This window comes from Cyanidioschyzon merolae, chromosome 20, assembly GCF_000091205.1.
Source record: "Cyanidioschyzon merolae strain 10D DNA, chromosome 20, complete genome".
In the NCBI taxonomy this organism is placed as follows: Eukaryota; Rhodophyta; class Bangiophyceae; order Cyanidiales; family Cyanidiaceae; genus Cyanidioschyzon; species Cyanidioschyzon merolae.
Window position 1 is genome coordinate 1,551,437 of NC_010146.1, and position 21,772 is coordinate 1,573,208.

Genomic DNA, 21,772 nt, shown 5'->3' on the forward strand with positions numbered 1-21,772 from the left:
TGTGACGAATCTCATTAGCAAGGAGTCGAAGGAGCCGCACCACCCCACGCCTCCGAAAGCACTATCCAGAATCCTAAAACTACTTATGGATCCGTAACCCCTTATTATTGTTCACCGAAATGTCGACGGCGTGCCTCTGAAAGAGTTTGGCAAACAATCGCAACGCAAGAACACGGCGAGTAGATCATCGCTTCATGATAAGCAGATTCAAAAGCAGTCGCTGCTGAAACGCGCGATTCGGTAGCGCAGCATGAATGTTCTGAGCTTGCGCGCTCAAAACAAGATTTCCATTACCTCATTGACACACTGAAAGACTCACAAAGCCGTGCAACCTCTACGATACCTGTCGATCACATTCCGATGCACCTGCTCTCTAAAAAAGGCTTCCGCGCTCACCCAGGCACGCCAACTCGCTACGTCTCTACCACGATGGTACCCCACGACAGCTACCAAGGCTGCAAACCGCTTGCATAGAAACACAAAGTTACCTCAAGCCGCTCCCATGGTGCTTTCGGAGCTGCACACCGAAGCCAGGTCGAGCGGATCGACCCGCTGCCGCACCGAGGTGTCGTCAAGTGCCTCGCGCCCCTGCCCAGGACGCTGCACACGCGATCCTTTGCCACAAACGCCCAGTCGCGCTGCGCCAGCACGGCAACGTTCATTGCGAATTCGTACCACGACGTATCGCCGCGTAACAGCACGAGAAGTTTGCGTTCATCATGGAAAGTCTGGCTCGTTTGACACCTTTATATCCAGATCGCGCTCTAATTGTTGCAGTGACGGGCGCTGCTGGTCAAATCGCGTACTCGCTTCTTCCGCTTCTCGCGTCGGGTACGGTGTTCGGGCCTCAGCAGCGGATCAAGCTCCAACTGCTCGACGTGCCCGCAGCAGAGAGCGTTTTAAAAGGCGTCTGTTGTGAGCTTGAGGATGGCGCGTATCCGCTTCTTGATCATCCGGTGCTGTACACGTCCGTTGCTGATGAGGCTTTTGCCGGTGCAGACATTGTTGTGCTGCTTGGATCGTTTCCTCGCAAGCCCGGTATGGAGCGGAAAGACTTGTTGGCGAAAAACGGTACCATCTTTCGTGATCAGGGGCAAGCTCTGAATCGCGTCGCTAAAGCGGACGCGCACGTGATTGTTGTGGGCAATCCCGCCAACACGAATGCCTGGACGCTTTCGCAGTTTTGCACGAAAATCCCGAAGGAGCACATCACCGCGCTCGCCCGGCTTGATCACAACCGCTTAAAGTCACTGGTCGCGAGGAAACTCGACTCTGCGGTATCGGACGTCCACAATGTGATTATTTGGGGCAACCACTCAGCGACGCAATACCCGGACGTGACCTATGCCTATACCCCGCAGATTGTACAAGGAAAGATGCGGGCGGCACTCGGAGGCGATTCGCAGCTCGCTTCGGAAGTGATTCCTTTGATTCAAAAGCGTGGTGCTGAGGTACTTGCGCTTCGCAAGCTGAGCAGTGCCATGTCGGCGGCGAAGGCCATCGGCGACCATCTGCGCGACTGGATGTTTGGCACCCAAACGGAAAACGAGATCGTCAGTATGATTGTGCCTTCGGATGGGAGCTATGGTATCGACAAAGGTCTGATGTTCGCGTTCCCGGTCCAGTGTCATCGTGGTGGCAAATATAGAATAGTTTCGGATCTTCGTATCGACGATTTCAGCCGCAAATACATTGAGACAACGCTTGCTGAGCTGCGCAGTGAACGCGAAGAGGCCATGCGCCTGGTCTCTAAGATGTGTTGAATGGTGTCTGCCTCGCCTTGGTGTATTCAACATCGCGCCATGTGTTCTTCCTTGCAAGCGATGTCACGGACTGTAAACCACGGCTCAACGGAAAACGTATGACGGCCCACAGACGGTTCGCGGATGTGTGTATACCTTGAGTGTCTGAACCGCCGTGCATTCACGACAAAAGTTGTGTGAAATTCGCTGCACCGTGTCATTTGCAAGCGCGTGGCTCTTAGTCGGCGGCTTTGCGCTCTTGCACAAAGGACGCAACGCCGACGCCCATGCCGGACGCCGCATGGACAGTCAACCGCTAATCGCCCAGGCTGCTGCGGGCATTTCAGACCGGACCCCGAAGCGTCCGGTTTGTACTCATGCTCGTATTGCCGCATGCATGTCTGTCATAGCACAGGACGCCGAAATGAGGTTCTATGTGATGTTCAGATGAACGCATCTGTTTCTGCAAGTTGCCTGGGAAGTGAGTGACGCTCTGGCGATCGCGACGATGGTTTACATCTGGATGGCGCTGGATGAGATCAGCGGGCGACGGCAAACCGATGAGGACGATGTCCTCTATTCTAGGTATCCGATGGAGCTTGATCAATCGCCGCAGCGCTCGAAAGGCGTGTACAGGAACACGCTTAATAGGCTCGTGCGCCACAGACACCATCCACGAGAGGTGCGCAGGCCAGTTTTCCTGGAAAGGCCGAACGAAATGGTGCTGCTGCTGCTGCTGCTGCTGCTGCTGCTGCTGCTGCTGCTGATGATGATGATCATCTATGGTGCGCATGCTCGCCAGGTGTCGTGTGTTATCTGGGGCTTCGTCGCTCTCGATTGCCCTTTGCCGGCTCAAGTAGCCAAGAATTCCTTGTGGAACGACATGCTTCCATGAGATATCCGCGTTTTGCGCTAGCCGCGCTGCTGTTCTTGTGCTACCGATGCCTCTACATTAGACACTGACCCCAGTGCAATCATACTGGTGGAGTCGGCGCCTCTTGTAGATTCGCCGGTGATGATGCGCCTTGATTACTTCCGGGCTCGGCATTCTTTGAGGTCGCCGCATGCTGCGAAGTGCTGCAATCATGCGGTCATTTTTCGAGTACTTGGACGAGCACATGTCTTGCGCCAGAGAGATCCGCTCGACCCGGTACCGATATTCTTGTAAACTTACCATCGTTTGATGCAGCTCCGCACTGTCACCTCAGACTACATAAGCGATCGAGGGCGCGGCATCCGACCGAAAAGTCTATGCCAAACGGCGGCATGCTCTTCTTCGCCTCTGGTATCCGCGGCATGACCGTTATCGTGTCTGAGTCGCTTCGAGCGCACATACGACACAGCTTGCTCGCGAGCGTTTCCAATTCAAACCAAGGCTTTCGACTCGGCTCAGACTAGCTGTCTGTGTCGTACTCGCGACCGGTCTTGTGCCGGCGCCGCACGGCGTCTCGCCGCTGTTGCTTAAACTCCTTCATCAGCTGCGGCCGCTGCTCCTCCCACTGCTGACGGCGAACGGTCTCCCCTTCAGTGAGGTAAAACGTCGACCCTAGACCGGCGTTCTCCGCTGGAACCCGCGAAACACTGCTGGCAGCGGTGGGGCGCTCCACATCGGATCTGCGCACAACTTTTGGCACGCGTTGCAGCGGAAGTTGCTGCCTGGGTTTGCGACGACTGTGCTCTTGAGCTACTGCTTTTGGTTGTTGAGGCGCGCCCGAAAACCAGGCGCCAGACGGCGGCTCTAAAACACTGCACCCCACGACAGGCTTTGCGTCTTCCAAACCCGAATCGAACATATTTTCCTCTACAGGTTCTTTGTCGAGTTAAGTTCAAATCGGGTGTTCTTCGCGACTGCCGGTCTGCATTCAGTAGAAACGAGTGCAGCTCGCAGACCACTGCTCTCGAGACGCTGAACGCCAAAAAAATCGCTTCTCCGCTAGTGTCGTGAATCGCAGCCCAATATGACACCGACGCACGCACTCTATCTATAATGCACGCTAGTACGCGCTCTAGTATGTAGTCTAGTATGTAACCTATTAGGCAATCTCTAGTTTACGCCTTGGTATGCACTCTAGTACGCACACACTCGAGCGTATACCCGAGAGCACACGTTGCACGGCTCGCGCATCGATGGAAGCAGCGCCGAAACGCGTATCCATACGATTGTTCAAACACAGGTTCTCTAGCTTGTACACTTACACAGCGCGTGCCACGGGGTCATACGGGAACGCGTTGAGCTGCGAGAGAGCTCAAATGCCTGCCGCGGTACGCTCTGCCGCTCCTGTTGTATACCACGCCAGAGCGCAGCGTATCGACCGTTCTGCATCTGCTTCTGGGCATTGCGAACCGCTCACTGCTCCAATACGTTCTGTGAAAGATCCCAGCACATGACCTGGTATCCCTGAAAGTCATCGATAGGAGCAAATACCTGCCCGAGCTCCATAGGCGTTTCCGTGCGGCCGCCACCTGGCTTTGCGTATTTGGCCGCGGGCCTGTCTGTAGCGGAGCCTGGTGCAACCCGCTTCGATAGCACTGAAGGCGGCCTGCTCTGCTTTCCGGTATGCGACGTGACCTGGTTTTGCTGGTACTCATTCTGCTCGTCCTGGTACCTTTTTATTCGAAGGGGGTAACTGGTCGCGATCTCTATGAAGTTCTCGGCGTTTCGCGTTCCGCAGATGAGGCTGAGATCAAGCGAGCATTTCGCAAACTAGCCCTGCAGCTGCATCCCGACAAGAACCCCGACGACAGAGGAGCCGAACAACGCTTTAAAGAAATTAGCACCGCATACGAGATCCTCAGCGATCGAGAGAAGCGTCACATCTACGACAACTACGGAGAGGCTGGTCTGAAAGCGCACGAGGGTGCTTCAAGCGCTGGTGGCGCGGAGGGCCACGGGTTTTTCGAGCCCTTCGATCTCTTTGAGCAGTTCGGTTCGGTGTTCGGAGGTGGTTTCAGAGGCAAACCGCGAGGAGCGCACCGTGAGAGTGCCGCATCTGACCTGCCGCCTGGACCCGATCTCTTGCTCGTGCTGCCGGTGACACTCACAGATCTGTACAACGGGGCAGTTCGCGAAGTTGTGCATCGTCGTCGTGTACGCTGCCCAAAGTGGTTTCAATCGTGTCTGACGACATGCTCTGCCTGCCACGGACGCGGTGTGCAAATCATAACGAGACAACTTGGACCCGGCTACGTGCAGCAGATCCAGACGATCTGCACTGTATGTGGCGGCAAGGGCCGCACAGTTCGCACTCCCTGCGATGCATGTCCGCACGGTGAATTCGAGCAGCAGGAGAAGCTTCTCACGATCGACATCGAACGAGGAGCAGAGGATGGATCCCGAATCCCATTTGAAGGCGAAGGCGACGAGGGTCCCGGCACGAGCGCTGGGAATGTGTACTTCATCTTACAAAGCGAGCCGCATCCGTATTTCTGGCGTGAAGCCTCTGCAGGTCGATCACTGGATCTTCATATGAATCTGAGCATCACGCTGCGTGAGGCTATGATGGGCTTTGAGCGCGTCGTGAAACACTTGGATGGGCACGATGTGCGCATCTCCAATGGAAGCGCCGACATTCTTGCGACTGGCGACACACTACGAATACCCGGTGAGGGTATGCCGTCGCGCGTGGCCCCCAATGAGGCAAGCGGTCGCGTTCCGTACGGCGAACTCCTTGTGCATGTTCGGGTTCTCATGCCGAGTCGGAGCGCCTTGGGATCAGAGTTACTGCAACGTATCGCATCTCTGCTTCCGACAGAGCAAGCCAAATATAATAGTGACGTGGATCGAGTTTGGGAAACGCGAGGTCGGCAGTCACCAGCTTCCTCTAATCGGACCGCGTCGCGTCCTCATGACGAGCTCTGAGCCCTGCGCCTCGACAGCGTCCACTTTCTGCCATAGCTACACCTATGTCCTAGAAATACATCGATCAAGGACGCGCGTCGTGTGGTATTCCTCAGTGCCGCAACCACGGAATCCCGCAGTGCAAGTCCCGTTATCGCTAACGAGATGAAGCGTCGCATCGTACCGCGAAGGAGCATCTGACGCTCGATGCGCTGTATCGCGCTCGCGAATATAGCTGTCGCTCATTGCGATAGCTGTCTGTGAGACCATTACGGGCTCAAGTCGAAGCGTAAAAAGAAGCCAGTGCCCTCAATCTACATCGCTTTCAGGACCTACTATGACTCTGCTGCCTCGCCACAAACGAGCAAACGCTGCAGCGAGCGTCCATCGGTCCGTACTGCTCAGATGCACGCGCACAAACAGCGACATGGTTCGCTATCCCAGTCTATATATATGTCAGATCTGAAGGTGGTGTCCCCGATGGTTCAAGTGACGTTCAGGTTCGTGATTCTCTCCACTTATCGATCGATAAAATGCAGCGGGATCGCTGGCGCGCGTACCGGCACCCGTGTCGGAAACAGTGTCGAGAATTTTATCGATCTCCTCGCAGCATTGGATTCTTCCAACAAATTAATCTGTTTACAAATCCCATATTTGATCGTAGTTGCAACGAAATCGACAAAGTTGTTCGCACCTGTTCCACCAGCGCTAAAGCGACGCGACACAGCAACGCGGAAATCATCAGTGGAGCGAACAATGCCTCGCACCCATGGGCGGCAAATACAGACACTCACGCGCAGACGCTTCCCAGACTTTTTAGACCGGCAGTCCGGTATCGGCGGCAGCTCTTGCGTCTACAAGTTGAGCATCAGAGGCTGCACTACAAAGTCGGATCGCGCCTGCTCCTCGGGTCTCGTCCTCAGCACCGCACATCGTATGATATTGGTGGCGGCGTTCAAGTCTCGGTTCACGAACTCCATGTCTGCATCGACGCTGGTTGAACGCACCATGGCGAGGAATCGTCGAACTCGTGCCCTCTGTGCCAATTGGTGCACTGTCAGCTCTGCATGCTTTTCTATCGCCGAAGCGCTGCGCGGCTTTCGCTGCATGTCGTCCTTCTGAAACGTACACCCCAGGTCATCGCTTAATTTTTAAAATGCGCGCACCTGCTTATGCCCTTAGGTGAGGAGCCTCCCACTGGGAGAAGGACCTGTGGAAGAGAGACGACAAACGCCCTGGTGTCACTGGACGGTGCGCTTCAGTGATTTACCCAGTCGAGCGATCATTGCGTTTCATGAGAGAAAACACACTTCTTCGATGGCGACGGACCACGTAGCACGCGGCGCAATGAAAAGCAGCTCTACGCTGACGGAATCCGCATATGCTCGAACGCAAGGGGAATGGTGAAATCCTATGTTGTGTAATAGAAAAACGTCGCCAGACGTCAGGGAAAAGTCTTCAATGATTCGACAAATTGGATGGTACTGTTCGACGAGCCTTCTCCACGAGAGAATTGAAGCTGCCAAATGAATCCACTGGAGCTCCAACAGATGATGATGTGGGCGTTCTCCTCGAGTTCGATCGAACGGACGACGGATTCGTTTCATTTCGAATACCCGTGCGCGCTCCGAGAGTTTCGTCCCAAGCAAGTCACATTGATTGAAAACAACAAACAGATGATCCGGTGGTTTCTATAGATCGCAACGCTCCAGGAACTCTTTGCGCGCTTTTTCGGTGCAAGATGGTCGTGCGTGAACTAGGTGTTTATGTTTGTGACTCTCTCCTGGTGTTCTCAGGATCACACGAGCAAGCTGTTGTGAAGCAGAGACGCTTGTGTTGGATACTGTCCTCGCTTTTGCGCCACATAAAATGACCAACTGGTCGTTTTCCTACGATTGACAGCAAGTGCGCTTGAAGAATATCGGCTTTTGGCACGGAGCGCATATCCTTTTTCCTTTCAGTGTCCTGCAATGATCTGAGCAATGTGTTATGACTGACCCGACGGGCGAATACAGTGCTCTTTGCGCTATTCATTAAAGAATCTATCCTATAGACAATTCGTCTACGATCTATACGGTATATGGCCCCGGCAAGTCGATCTCCTTCCATACACTGCAGCATGACGTACAACAGCATCGATTTGAAAGACGATACCGCTACCCAGCGCGTGAGATCATGAACCCGCCCAGAGCCTGTCCACGGCATCGCACGCTCGACGACGCTAGGCAGCGTTCGGGGAGTTGAGGCGGTGGCTTCGGTCAGCTCTACTTGCTCCCTTTTCGCCGTTCGTCGGTAAACGAGCGGGGAAGCAGCGCGTATTCGCCACTAGTCCCGCAGGGATCAACAGCAGAACGCCCTATCCGCGCGTCCTCGCTTGCTGCTGTGATCGACTGGAGCGGGCATAGGTGCCAGAGCCGTTGACGCGCAGTTCAGCGTTCGGTGTGCTTGTGGGATAACAGAGACGTCGTTGGCGCACTCGAGCCGACCATGTCCGTGCCTGCAGCACCCAGAGGCCCAGCGATTAGTGATGATATTGAAATCGTCGCACATCCTTGTAATGAACGCATTGACGATTTAATAAATGTTCTATTCGATGACCCGCGGAGTCTGGGAGAGCCCTGGCGGGCACTGCGCTCGTGTCTGCGGAGGTACGGACTATTCCCGAGGCGAGAGCTCTGGAAACCCCAGCCTCATAAGCTTCGAGAAAAGCGGTATTCCGGTGAGCCAGATCCGGTGGACGCAGGCATCGGTGATACGTCACACGGCGCCGGACCTGAAACCCACGAATAAGCGCGTTGGCCATCGGGGCGGCTCGCCTCTGACACAGGAGCGCGACAATGCGAGCATCATTTCCATGCGACAAACTCGCCCGCAACGTCCTCAGCATGATCTTGCATGCGAAACCTGTTGTTTCTCCTCAGCTTGTATGACTGATCGAGAAGGTTGCTTCCGAACCTGCCGCGGCGCAGAAAGCGTACGATGCGCTGCCAATTTCGAGCACCGACTTTGAGATGAGCTCGGGAGCGTCCGACCAGAGCATCTCATGGAGCCTTGAACGTGCTCGATGATCTCGTGCATGGGCCTTATCCATCACATCGGCAGGTGTGGCTGTTTCATGTACTGTTGCGTTGCGCGGCATCGCTGGACATCTTCATGCGCCGTAGACGCTCTTCCCGATGACGACCATCAGGGTAACAGCATTACACTGGCGCCGGCAAGTGGGTGGCCAGGCCTCGAACACCCCAAAATGGAAACAATCATGTGTGGGCTCCGATGGGGACTTGGCGTCGCCAAGCGGCGTTCACAGGAACCCCGCCGATGCTCCCCCTGAAAAATGGTCCCTCATACCGCACAGACCAGGATGGCGTTATGGCGAACGCCAGCGCGCATGCGGGACGCTCGCGCCACTGCCACGTACTCGTTGTTGTGTAGTACCAGCGGTAGCGCTTCGAAGGTCGCATCACCAGGCCGAAACTGGTGACACCCTATCCCGCAGCGCGGTATGATCAACTCGCGATGCGCAAATTCGCGTGCAGCGACGCTACATCTTCGATGAGCTTGGCGAGCTCCTCTACTTTTTCCCATTCGCTGGCCTCGATTTCTGGCTGAGCGAAGATGAGCAAAATGAGTGCGCTATTCTGGGTTGTGCTGTCCATGGAAGCGACGGAATAGAGCCCTCCAATGCTGCTTGTGTCCGTGGTTTCGTCGTCCTCGCTCTCGCCGACATACAGACGACGGATGAGAACAAGGCCGCTTTCACTTTCGAACAGCAAATCACGCATCTCGTCACCCTGCACCATTAGAATCTGCTCCGTGTCATCAATGAGAAACTGAACATTCGCTAGCAGGGCGACCTGGTCTACCGTGGCATTCGAGGCGATGACCTTGTTGCCCCGCAGCAGAATCGCTCGCTTCACGTTTCGGAGGCGCGTGAACTCTGCCACGACCGCTAGTGCGCTCTTCTGGATCGCGTCTGAAAAGGCGCCGTCGAACTGACGGAAACGATCCAAAAGCGTCACGTTCTGGACAAGGCTCCTCGATGAAAACGGGGGTTTGCGTCCGGAGATGCCGGGCACCAGCGACGGCATCGTGACAGCGCCCCTGGGACTAGCCGTGAAGCCAAGACTCGGCGCTGCCGCCCGAAGCTCACTGTCTATCACGTGATGGACCAGCTCAGGCGCACTTCGAGGTATCGGGGAGCCTCCGGAGACCTCCGAGGCGTTGCGCATGTGCTGGCTGGGGTGTCCGGGGGCATCCCCGTCGGTCAACGGGCTCGCTGCATGCGCGCTCAGCGAGTCGTCCGAGGTGTAGCTTCTGCCGTAGGTCGCACTTCTCGAGAACCCTTGTCCGTCCGTGGTCAGGCCGCTCAATAAAACATCTTCAAACATTGTCAGAAAGTCATCTAGTAGCTTCGTGGCGACCAAACGTCCAAGTTGGCAAGAGTCAGACAGGTCCTGGAAAAGCGCTGCCGTTATTCTCGCTCGTTTGGCGGTAACCAACGTCAGGAGCATATCGTCGAACTGGACCTGAGAGATGTTGCGGCGGGTTTGCCGCGTGACAAACTCCATCACCGCCGTCAACAACGAGCCCACAAGCCGTGGTTGCTCGACAGGCCGTAGCACCGCCTTGCTATAGAGAACGAGACCCGACTGCGAAACGATGAGAAAAGTTCGAATCATCGTTCATGGTTTTTTCCCCAGAGCTTTGATTGTGAAACGCGGACTCAAGCAGGTCCCGTTCACCACGAACAGGCACAAAGCGATAAACCGTCACAGAGTCGCTGCCAACGGAGTTCTTCGTTCCAGGTTCGCGAACGGGTGCGCTTGGCTGGACCGCGCCCCGAGGAGCATCTGAGCCGCTGCAGGCGACTCTGGCTTTTGCTCTGGATCCATGAAGCAGCGGATGACTTCTGTTCGGATATTGTAGGATGGGGGTACCACGTGCATTTGATGTATGTTGCCGTGGAGTCGTTGGTCGAGTTGAATCTGAGGCAATCTGTATGACCCGGACGGAACGAGGTGCGGGAGCATGCGCCGAGCCGTTCGTTGACGGTGCTCGTGCGCTGCCGACTTTTTCTTCCAATGTCAACGCTGCACAAGCGTGCTTGCGTGCAGCAGCTCGCATAGACGTTGTGGGTTATAGATTCTGTCAGAGGCGCCGGAAAACCTGCTCTCAGCGTCGCGTGCACGCGCTGCCTATTCACAGACTGATTGCCGTTCAGGACGCACTTGAAAAAGACACTGCAACATAAAAGTCTTTCCGAATGCATGAACTGTGAAGTGCATAAAGGAGTAAACCATTGATAGGGTTGATTTTCGAAAGACTGACGCGAGCCGCTTCTTTGCTGGGCGGTAGCTACTGACGGCCTCGTGGCGGGTTTGGGAGTTTCGCCCCATACGCTGCAGCCGACGATGATAGACGACGTTGTATGGAGGCGGCCGCAGACACGCAGCATGAGACCGTCTTCACTGTGATACGTAAAACGGAGCCTCTGTGGTTGAAGAAAGATGCGAGATGCCTACTGGAGCTTTGCGAGCGTGCACAGAAAGAGCACGATCATGAAACCTTCCCGAACGGAACCGACGCGAATGCCAAGACTAGCGCAACGTTCTCCACATCGAGGTTGATCTCCACGGACGCTTCGCAGCAAGTCACTTGCTCTCAGGATCTCTGAAGCTGGTCCACGTATACATGCAGGAATACATGTTCGGGTACACGCTTTGCAACCGCGATACCAGAAGATGTACAGCACGACTCCATTACGAGAAGCTCATGCAGCTTACATTGTACAGGAACTCGAAGCCTGGTGCTCGGATCCTCGATATTCGAGCCCAACAGCAGCGAATCCGTTACGTAGCAGCATCGGAATTGCCCAGGAGCAGACGGCACTGCCGTTGCATGCTCCAGTCTCGACAATCTCACGCAGCAGTAGCGTTCACCGATATCTCTCGACCTAGATGTCTACACAACTCGACGCTATATCTACTATGAACCGCAAGCTCCATTACAGGTCCTGGGGGAGTGTCGGCTGCGTTGCCAGGTTCGCGATTTTCAATGACCGTTTTGGGAACTCGTCGCATTTGATTCACACGGTAACGCTCGGAGACCCGTTGCCTTTTGCGCGTTGAAGCACCCAAGCTGGGATTCACGCGCAAAGACGTCGAACCGGGAGCATTAGCCTCCGGGCAGAGATGTTCTGGAGCTCTGGGTGTGCACTTCGTGCAGGGCACTAGCCGGACGCATGACTGATAGCGTCCTCGTCTATGGCTGCGAGAGCTCTGCGACGCATGCCCGCAAGCGTGTTTCTCGCTGGGCGCTGGTATTCTAGGTTTAGAGTCTCAGTAGACGCAATGGGCGCTGCTGCTGCTGCTGCTGCTGCTGCTGCTGCTGTGGCTCTGAGATTCCCCGTATGCGCGGGCGCTTCCGAATGATAGGGCTGCGGGTGTCAAACGTGACGCCAAACTCGCGTTCGAAATCCTTTTTCACCTCGATTACCTCATCTATGGATCGCGCGAGTCCCAGGTGCTGCATCATCCTGCCGAAACGCTGTTCATCGCGAATGGACCCACGAGGGTGCTCATTTCGCAGATCTTCGTCAGAGGGGCCTCCCGAAGAAGCTGCTGCATTCGCATCTTGCCGCGTACTCGTTTCCAGGGCACTCGCAGCGCTCTGGCTAGCCGCTCCACTTCCGAGATGGACTCTCGCGGAAAACTTGGACCCGGGAACAGCTGCGCCGGTTCCTCCCGCGCCAAGCCGATGCTCTTTCTGGTTAGCATTGTCTGATACGAGCATCCGACCCGATTCTAAATAAAAAAGTTGCTTATCGGGATTTTCCGGGCCCGTGACGGCCATGGTTTCAGTACTCACACTACTGAATCCCAAGATTTTGCGATTTCCAGGATCACTGATAGCGTTCGGTAACCGCTTGACGAGTTGCACGCTCTCGAACACGCGTTTGAGCAGAGTTGTGTTACGCAGCCATCGTGCGATAGCCTCTACCCGCTCCAAGGTCTCGTTGGGATCAACGCATGTCTTAAAGTACTTTGCTGCGTTCACGAACACAGGGACACGATCGGGTCCGAGGCCGTTCAGCGCAGCCATGTACTTGGACCGGGACACCAAAGCATGTTGCTCTTCGGGAACAGAGACTTTGACGCCACCAGGAAACCCGAACGGCGGCAACACAGGTGTTCCAGCGCCTGCTCGGCTGGAGAAGAAAGCGCTCAACTCATTCTGGTAGAAAATAGGATCACATTTCAGAATATGTAGGTACCAGTTGTGGAAGCGAGTAGAAACATCCGTGCCACAGCGACTACACCAGCGATACGCTGCATGGCTTGACGGATGGAGACCCAACAAGATATCACCCTCGGGTTCCGGCAGATGAAGGACACCGGAGCGGATATTGCCCGGCTCTACCGCAGTGGCGCGAGCAGCGGCGATGCCAGCCGGTGTCTGCAAGTTCGGAACCAGTTGCGCAAGTCGCAAACTCGCCTGATCAACCTGGCGGTCTGTACCAGTGACCGCTGCTGGAAAGTGCAGCAGACCGGTCTGGGCAGCGGCAGCAGCAGCTGCTGCTGCCGCCGCCGTGCTCGTTCGACGGTTACCAGAACCACGGCCGGTCATGTCGGCAAACGTGCCGTCCATAATGAAGGGTCGAGCACCAACCAGCTGTCTCTGTACATAATTGTTCCCTAACCTCTTGGGTTCGCTGGCCTGAAACTTGCTCAGATCATAGGCTGGATCCCCGGGGTGGTAGGCCGCTAGCTTTTCAGCGAGGCTGAGCTCGAGGTCCGCTCGCGTTCGCCCTCGAGGAGCGTCATAGACCATAGCAATGACACGCAAAACATCTCGTTGCGTTTGCTTAATTTCTTCAAAGGTAAACTGCGGCAGTGGTTTGATGCCAAACTCGAGCAACTTCTGCTCCCGTTCCGCGTCGTTGGCGTAGTTCCGGCGAACGGGTCCGCCGCCCGAGTGCGCGGCAGCACCAGCCACAGTCGAGCGCGCCGAGGTAATCGCCCCAAACCCAGGCGCTCGCCACACTGGCACGTTTTCCGGTTTTGAAGAAGTGTCTGAGCGGGTATCTCCTCCTTGCAATCCTCTCGCCGAAGACGAGACTGGAGGTAGGGTCGCCATACGCGCCTCGGAGTCAAGCGTGCAGCGCGACAACAATTGCGAAAGGAGTTTGGAAGGCGCCCTCGGGGCATGTGCAGGGCCCTGTCCAAAATGTGTGGTATATCCTATTTGGCATCTGAAAAAAGTCACCCGCTTACGATCTGTCCGCTGCGAGCAACGTGTCAGGCTGCGCGCTGTATATTTGTCACTAAATAGTCATAATTGTTCTAGGATTGGTAGTGGGTCCGGGCATGTGCCGAGCGCCCGACAGCATTGCCCGTGTGATCTGCGGCGCTCGCGCACCTTGACGTTCTGGTTCGATTCCTCGGTGCTATCCATAGAAATAAATGCGAGCATGAGCGTCTGCAGTGCTCGGACACCATCATGTTTCCGAACGTTTCCAGTTGGTGCATTTATTCGAGGAGGGCGCTGCGATCGCATGGGAACAAGTACAAGTTTGAACGCTGCGTAGCGTCTGATGCCCAGAGTCTGGACTGAATGGAAACGAACTTAAAGTTTGAGCATGGTCGGTATAGCCGTCGGTGGGTATCTCCCGTCCAGAGAGCTGTACCGCTGGTGTCTGTAGCACTGCGTCTGTTCCAGATTCGAATAGAAACAGGGAACTGCGCGCTTTGTACTTTCTGTCATGAGTTTTTCCTGCAAAATTTTTTAGACTTCCAGCCACGACATTCGCTATGCACCTCGAGAAGCTTACAGATTCAAATGCCTTCTCAGGATACTTCATCGTGTTTTTGGAGCGGCGCTTTCGACGCTTCGTCGATGGAATTCTTTATGCCATCTTTGTCAAGATGATTCACGGGGCTCTTGAACGAGCGTTGGTACAAGAACTGATATCACTATCGAATTCACAGGTATATGCCTCCATGTGTCTTTGTTCCTTGCGAGTAGCATGCTCGAGTCACGCATTCTTCATGATTGGGTCCGCTTGTTTCAAATCCATTCCTCGACGCTGGATGGATGATGGAGAAATCGAAAAAGTCCCATGACTACTTGTTTACCAGCTTGGATTTTGTTCCCGCTATTCGTTTCCCCATGGTCAACATCGCGTTCCACACACCAATTATCGAAAGGGATAGCATGCGCGTGCAGCCGACAGAGTGCTCGCCGCAGAGATCACCCAAAAGTAACCGGTAATTTCAAGATACAGCACTGGACTCGAAAGCGGAGTAGGGCGTTGAGGGCGGCCTCATGCACCCGTCATGGACTTGTGCTGAGCGATGAGGCGAGCGCGTTTGCCCCTCAGTGCAGCGCTCGGAGCAGCGGCCCAGATCGTACCTATATACATGTATATTGAAACACCTGAGCACAGTCCAAGTTTCACCGCTACGATCTACGCGCCCAGGCTGTACACGAAGAACATGAAAACGACAAGCGAACCGCAGATCGCAACTTTCATTTGTGCACAACAAGCGTCGACTCCCACCAAAGGCGGTGTAATCGGAGCTACCTCGCTGCCACCAACATCTGTCGACTACTGCCGATAAAGCTGGATGGAAAGGGGAAACAGGCCGGTTTAAAGCCAGAGCTTCGAGAGAAGCAAAGCAAACATTTGCAGATGTAGCTCACATCGGCCAGCGTTTATGACATTGCGACGAGACCCAAACTTTCGTATATGCACCGGAATGCGTAAAGTGTACCCGTTTCATTGTATGTTGACATTGGCGTTGAGCAATGATAAATTCGACGTGTAGCCGCGGAACCAACAAATGCTGTGCTCGCCCCGTGGCCGCAAAAAACCGCAACAAGACAGGTGAATGCCCTTAAACGACAACGGTACAACGCGTGGATGTGCAGACGACGACAGAAATGGCCAAATGCGAACAGGCATCGACATACTGGGGCTGCTCAGTGGCCCGCGCCAGACGACCAGTGCGCAGTGAACGCACCTTCTGGCTCGGTGTGAAACTATTCTGAATTTTACCGGAAGCATATTCGTGCTTGTGCTTATAGAGCAAGGCGTGTGTGAGACGCATCTGGACTTGCGCGATACGCACGCTCACTGTCGACATGCCGACGGGGATTTTCGTACTCAGCGTTACCGCGCGGGGACACCACAGCGCGTTGCGCACGGTACCTCGAGCTTCCGAAATGCGCGGTTGCAGCGTTTGGAATACGTTTACGCTGGGTCTACCTCCGAGCTAGCCGTCAGCGACGGCACTCGGAGGAGCAGCGTATCCGCCCGAAACGGAGCATTTCTTGCGGTGTGCGACACGCACCGCATTCGGCTCCCCATGGAGCTGGTGTCAGTTCCGAGAGCGCGCTCATCGTTGCCAAATGCCGGAGCTTGCGCGCGGCGTTTCGTTTTATGTGACTCCGGAATGATGCACAAGGCGTTCTTGCTTGATATTCTGTAGCGATTTGCGCTCTTGCTGCCCACGAGCAGCCTCGGCAGTTACGTGATTCCGCGTCGTTTCCAGTGTACTGCGCTCGCTGGTTGTGCCTATGCTCCAGAACGACGCGAGCGAAGCGTCGCGAGAAATACACAGTACTCCCGCATGCTGACGTGACCAAGCGTTCCACGACGGGTCGGGTGACGGCAGCTATTGGCGACGCAACTCGTTTCTCCATCGAGTCAGTAACTCCAATGCCGTTATGCGCAGCTCTGAACGTACGTTGCGAGTCGCTTGCATCCAGCAAACGAGTGGAATTTTCATCCGCAACCTAAATTCATGATCCATTCGCCATCCATACAGTGTCCTGGATACAACGGTTCTTCGGGAGAGGATCCCGTATTCCTGGAAGCAGCGCTCATCGTAGAGCGCATCGTGCCCGCTGGCACGACGCTGAGCGCCCGTGTGGCGGCCTTGAAGGCCGATCGCGCGTGCCCTAGCCATGGCGGTTTCACGGCATCGTTGTGCCGGCGAGCAGGATACGCGAAAGTACCCATACACCGTGGCTGATAGACAGGCAGACAGACAGGCAGACAGACAGACAGACAGACAAGTAGGCAGGCATTCATCTAGGTACGCAAATAGTCCGGCTTGACCAGTATCCGGCTCACTTGCCCAAAAGTGCACCCCATAAGATGCCTCTACGTCTTGATCCCGTGAAAGTTGCCCAGGTGCGGAGTGAGCGCGTCAAGGGTGTAGAGCTACACTCGCGAGAGCCGTGGGTGCTGGTGGCCCTCTACACCGGCCAGGTGCTGATCTTCGACTACGATCGCTGTGTTGCGTTGAAGCAGTTCGAAGTGTCAGACCAGCCGGTGCGTTGTGCGCGCTTCGTGGAGCGGAAGAACTGGGTTATCGCCGCCGCAGATGATCTCTACGTTCGTGTCTATAACTACAACACCATGGAAAAAGTGTGCGAGTTTGAAGCGCATCAGGACTATGTGCGTTCGATAGCTGTGCACCCGACTCGCCCTCTGCTCCTGACAGCTTCCGACGACATGGCTATCAAACTGTGGGACTGGGAGAGAAACTGGAACTGCACGATGGTATTCGAGGGTCACTCGCACTACGTTATGCAGGTGGTGTTCAACCCCAAGGATCCGAACACGTTCGCCTCAGCGTCACTCGACTGCACCGTGAAAATCTGGAGTCTGTCGAGCCCAGTTCCGAACATGTCGCTTGAGGGTCACCGCAAGGGCGTCAACAGTGTCGACTACTACCCGGGTAACGACAAACCGTTCCTGATCAGTGGCGGCGACGATGAGCGCGCGATCGTCTGGGATATGCAGACAAGGACCCCGGCACAGGAACTCGTTGGCCACACGGCGAATGTCAGTGCTGTACAGTTTCACCCGGTGCGTCCACTGATACTCACCGCCAGCGAGGATGGCACCGTTCGTGTGTGGAACAGCAACACCTACCGTCTAGAGACGATGCTGTCGTACGGCTTTGAGCGCTGCTGGAGCCTGGCTTGTCTCAGATCGAGCAGCGTCATCGCCATCGGCTGTGACCTCGGGACGATCGTCGTGCGCATCGGAAAGGACGAGCCCGTTTACAGCATGGATCAGAGTGGAAAAGTGGTTTTCGCAAAAAACAACGAGATATTCTTCGTAGCGCTGCGTCAAGCACAACTGGATCAGGTAGCGGATGGTGCGCGCGTTTCGGCACCGTTGAAGGAGATGGGTACCACGGAAATCTACCCGCAACGAATCAGTCATTCACCGAACGGCCGTTTCATTGCAGTTTGCGGCGATGGCGAGTACATGATCTATACGGCGTTGGCATGGCGTAACAAATCGTTTGGCACCGGAGACGAGCTTGTCTGGGATAATGGCCCGGGAGAGTATGCCGTCCGTGAAGGCAACGCCCGGGTGCACGTCTTCAATCGAATGCAGAAGGAACGGGCGGTCATTCGCGCACCTTTTCCGATCAAAGCGATTTACGGTGGACCGCTGCTCGGCCTTGGCGGTGAGGATTGTATCTGCTTCTACGACTGGGCTTCGTTACAAATCGTCCAGCGTATTGACGTAGCTGCAACGAACGTGCTATGGTCCGACACAGCCGATCTGCTTGCGATTATAACATCAGATAGCTTTTTCGTCGTTCGCTACAATAGATCCACAGTGGATGCAGCTCTAGAAGCGAGTCAGGGAGTGCTTGGCGCGGACGGCGTAGACGACGCATTCTCTGTGCTCCATGAGCAGGCCGATCGCATTGGTACGGGTCGTTGGAGCGGGGAATGCTTTGTCTTCTGCACACATAGCGGGCGTCTGGCGTTCCTCGTGGGGACCGAATCCACGACCATCGCGCACCTGGATAGACAGCTGTACCTCATGGGCTATCTGCCGACGGACAATCGCGTGTACCTGGTCGATCGTGACCTCCAGATTATCTCATATGCTTTGCTCGCCAGCATTGTGCAGTTTAAGTCCTACATCCAGAAAGGCATGCTCAGGGAAGCGCTCGACCTGCTCCAGTCAATACCGCACGCCGAGCACAATCGTCTCGCCCAGTCCCTTGAGAGAGCCGGATACAAGCAGGCAGCGCTGGAGGTTGCCACGGATACCGACTATCGCTTTGAGTTGGCCTTGACTCTGAACAAACTGGATCTTGCACGTTCCATTGCGGAGCAAGCACCCAGTGAGACTCGTTGGCGCCAGCTCTCCGAAGCTGCAATGGCCAACAATGATCTCCCACTGGCCGAAATTTGCATGCGAAACGCCCACGATGCCAGCAGTTTACTGTTGTTGCAGGTAGCGCGCGGCGATGCCGCCGGCCTCCGCGACGTTGCCTCGATTGCGCTCAGGGCAGGCGAATCGAATACGGCATTTTTGGCGAAGCTGCTCCTGCACGATCGACAAGGCTGCTTGGACATCCTCATTCAGAGTCAGCGATTTCCAGAGGCTGCGCTGTTTGCTCGCAGTTTTATACCGTCCAAGCTTGCCGAGACTGTCCAGTTATGGAAGAAATGGCTCCGTTCCAAGGGTGAGGATCGCGCAGCCGAGCGCCTGGTAGATCCGGCGTTGCATCCTGAACGCTTTCCAGGCGTACCGCGCTCTCCACTGGCCGATCACGGATTGGCCGATGCCAGAAACGGAACCAACAGCGTCTCAGATGAAAAGACCGAGGCGAACAAGCGGACACAAGTCAACCTGGTCTCCGATCTACCCGACGTATCTCAACTCGCCCTGGACCCTGGTTCACCTGTCGTGAGCAGCACTGGCACGGCAGACGCGCAGCGTCAAAGTACGGATGATGAGCTGGGGCGCTCTCCAGCGAGTGCGGGTCCGAGCTCTCTCGAGGTTGCGCGAACGCGGTCCGTTTCGCATGATAGCAACTGGGATGTCGACTTTTGAAGCTGCTCCCCAGAGCTCCGTTCACGACCATCGTCTTGTGTGTGTGTGTGTGCGAATTGCATGCATATGAACTGCAGGGGATCCGCGGCCTTTCGAGATGCGTATGGGGTTTCTCCATACAGGTCAATGGTTACCAGGTAAATGTCGCGTTTGCGGTCGATGCATCTATTCAGCATACGCGCGCTGCTTTGTTGGATCATGCTCAATATCTATCCGAGCATGGTTTCTCGCGTGCAGCGCACAGTGCGAGAATCGCGCTGGGTGCACCGCTTTGACGATATCCGGACTTGATACGCGTTCGCGATAGCGTTTCGCAAGCCCTTTGGTGCCCGGCACTTGCTACCGAAGTACTGCGCTGCGTACCATGGCAGACATCGAGGGTGTGACACGAACGAGTTCGCCGCGCACGCTCCTGCGGTGTCTCGGTAATGGTGCCGCGCTCCGGCTCAAGCAGACTCGTACCCGAGTATCCATCGACGAGAAGCATTACCCGCAGCAGGATTCTGGTGAGCAAAAGCACGGCCGCTGAGGAGGTGCCCTTCATAGCAGCTAGAGGCCGCAAGCAGTCGTCCACAGATGGAGCTCTTGGGACGCAGGCATAGTTCCCTACTGTACCCGGTGGCAGAGCAACATCCGCAGCAGGTGATGTGGTGTCCCGCGTATCCATGCGATGTACAGGAATGGCGGTGGTGCACGTCTTCTTCTTCTTCTTCTTCTTCAGATCGTCGTCCTTGCGGGAATGCGATTCCTTGTTCGATGCCGCGCGATGCTCACCGCGAGTCGCGCTCCAGACCCGACGAGGATTGTCAGAAACCTGGATGCTTCGCCCGCAATGCGCCATATTCAGCGCTCGGGCTTGAGACCTCGCGCCGTGCGGGAGCATTGCACGCATTCGTGCTTGTCCTAGTGTCCTGCGGAAAATCGCTGCCTCGGCTCGGGATTCCCACACTCGAGCGACGTCGCATTGCATCGCATCGCATCGGATCGGATCGTATCCAGACGAGTTGCTGCCATGCCAATGGTCACGAAGCGCCCCGCGGCATCTCCTCAGTTGGCATCGTGCCGCCGCCGCCGCCCTGCACCCGAGACAATCGAAAATCGCAGGTTCACAGCTCCAACAGAATTTTGGTTACTTCTCTCTGAACAGCACACATACCGCATATCCACGAATCATGCGTATTCGAGGACGATATCACGGGTATAGGTGTCGTCTTCGCCGTCGATCTCTTGCCTCAGGTCCACACCATCGAGGCGTCTTCTCGAATCCGGGTCGGAGTTTCAAGTACCGTTAACTGCTGTGGAGGTCGCCCGTCGCAGCCATGCCGTGTTTGGCATCGTAAACACGTCTCTCGGCATGAAAGATACTCTCGCGCATACCGCGTGTGAAAGACATCAGACCGTGCTTGCTCCGCTCGATATGTTCAGGTGGCGGGTTCTCAATATAATCAAACGGATGCTTGCCACGAATCTCGCGGTTCAGCTGCACATCGAGGCCCGACTGGAGCTTCCGCACCGACTGATAGACCGCTGCAAACACACCCGTGAGCACAGCGCCCACCAATGGGTACACGTCGGGCTTCAGCCACCTACGAAAGAACACGGAACTGCGTGATGCTGTCAACATTTTTTTACGCAGCTTGAGCGTCAAATCGAATACGGTATTACAGAACACCCCAAGGGTCGATAGCGTAAGTAACGCTTCGAACGGAATCGCTCGAGGTCGGATGCGTTCGAGAGATTTGCCCGCGCATCTGGCGTCGCGATCTCCGCGTTGGACCTCCGGAAGATTCCCTGCGAAGCGCTGCGATACCCGTTACATGTTCTTTTGCGTGGACGAAACGTTACCATTGATGCGGGGTGTCGGCCTGCAGGCTGCGTACGGGTAATCGAGAAGGCGTCTATCATGCAGCGCGCTGCGTTCAAGTTCCACGGTTCATAATTTCCTCTGTAATATTCAGGTCATTGCTTGCGTGCGATCGGGTGCAGAATACCTGCCTTGCTGCTCTCGACACAGTATCTATACCGGTGGTGCGGTTGCAGCACGGAGACAGACGGGCTCGGCCGCACCACAGAGGGCGTCGGCTCGAGGAATGCTTCCATCGATAAGGAATCGGGACTCATGATCATTCTGGGAGTCTGCACGCTGCCCAGATAGACGCACAGACTGCAACAGCGCGAAGCAAGTCGCTGCGTGATCAGTGCACCAGGGCGAAGCTCGGACGCATTTTACCCTGTGCTAGTCTTTGGATACACTGCGTTGCGCACAAGCCGCTCAGGTCTCGCCACAGCACCCGGCACTGCTGACGCACACAG

General features: G+C 55.6%; 5 protein-coding genes and 1 non-coding gene across 6 annotated transcripts, besides 2 other annotated features; 3 read left to right on the plus strand and 3 right to left on the minus strand.

Moving 5' to 3' along the window:
- Positions 1 to 719: 719 nt before the first annotated feature.
- CYME_CMT611C (malate dehydrogenase, cytoplasmic) lies at positions 720 to 1,763 on the plus strand (the record flags this gene model as incomplete). Its single annotated transcript, XM_005539491.1, has 1 exon — positions 720 to 1,763. One exon carries the CDS (start codon positions 720 to 722, stop codon positions 1,761 to 1,763), a length of 1,044 nt encoding a protein of 347 aa, XP_005539548.1.
- A 472-nt stretch (positions 1,764 to 2,235) lies between these two features.
- Positions 2,236 to 3,650: a sequence feature (possible transcribed region).
- A 649-nt stretch (positions 3,651 to 4,299) lies between these two features.
- CYME_CMT613C (DnaJ homolog, subfamily A) lies at positions 4,300 to 5,601 on the plus strand (the record flags this gene model as incomplete). Its single annotated transcript, XM_005539492.1, has 1 exon — positions 4,300 to 5,601. The coding sequence occupies one exon, from the start codon at positions 4,300 to 4,302 to the stop codon at positions 5,599 to 5,601; it is 1,302 nt and encodes a 433-aa protein (XP_005539549.1).
- A 2,611-nt stretch (positions 5,602 to 8,212) lies between these two features.
- Positions 8,213 to 9,930: a sequence feature (possible transcribed region).
- CYME_CMT615C (hypothetical protein) lies at positions 9,087 to 10,259 on the minus strand (the record flags this gene model as incomplete). The annotated part of the gene is made up of 1 exon (XM_005539493.1): positions 9,087 to 10,259. The coding sequence occupies one exon, from the start codon at positions 10,257 to 10,259 to the stop codon at positions 9,087 to 9,089; it is 1,173 nt and encodes a 390-aa protein (XP_005539550.1).
- Positions 10,260 to 11,910: 1,651 nt separating this feature from the next.
- CYME_CMT616C (hypothetical protein) lies at positions 11,911 to 13,716 on the minus strand (the record flags this gene model as incomplete). Its single annotated transcript, XM_005539494.1, has 1 exon — positions 11,911 to 13,716. The coding sequence occupies one exon, from the start codon at positions 13,714 to 13,716 to the stop codon at positions 11,911 to 11,913; it is 1,806 nt and encodes a 601-aa protein (XP_005539551.1).
- Positions 13,717 to 16,741: 3,025 nt separating this feature from the next.
- Positions 16,742 to 19,459, plus strand: CYME_CMT617C (coatomer protein complex, subunit beta 2; the record flags this gene model as incomplete). Its single annotated transcript, XM_005539495.1, has 1 exon — positions 16,742 to 19,459. One exon carries the CDS (start codon positions 16,742 to 16,744, stop codon positions 19,457 to 19,459), a length of 2,718 nt encoding a protein of 905 aa, XP_005539552.1.
- On the minus strand, positions 18,556 to 21,175 carry CYME_CMT618T. The gene has a single exon (XR_002461720.1). It is a non-coding gene; the product is annotated as a hypothetical transcript (transcript).
- Positions 21,176 to 21,772: the final 597 nt, after the last annotated feature.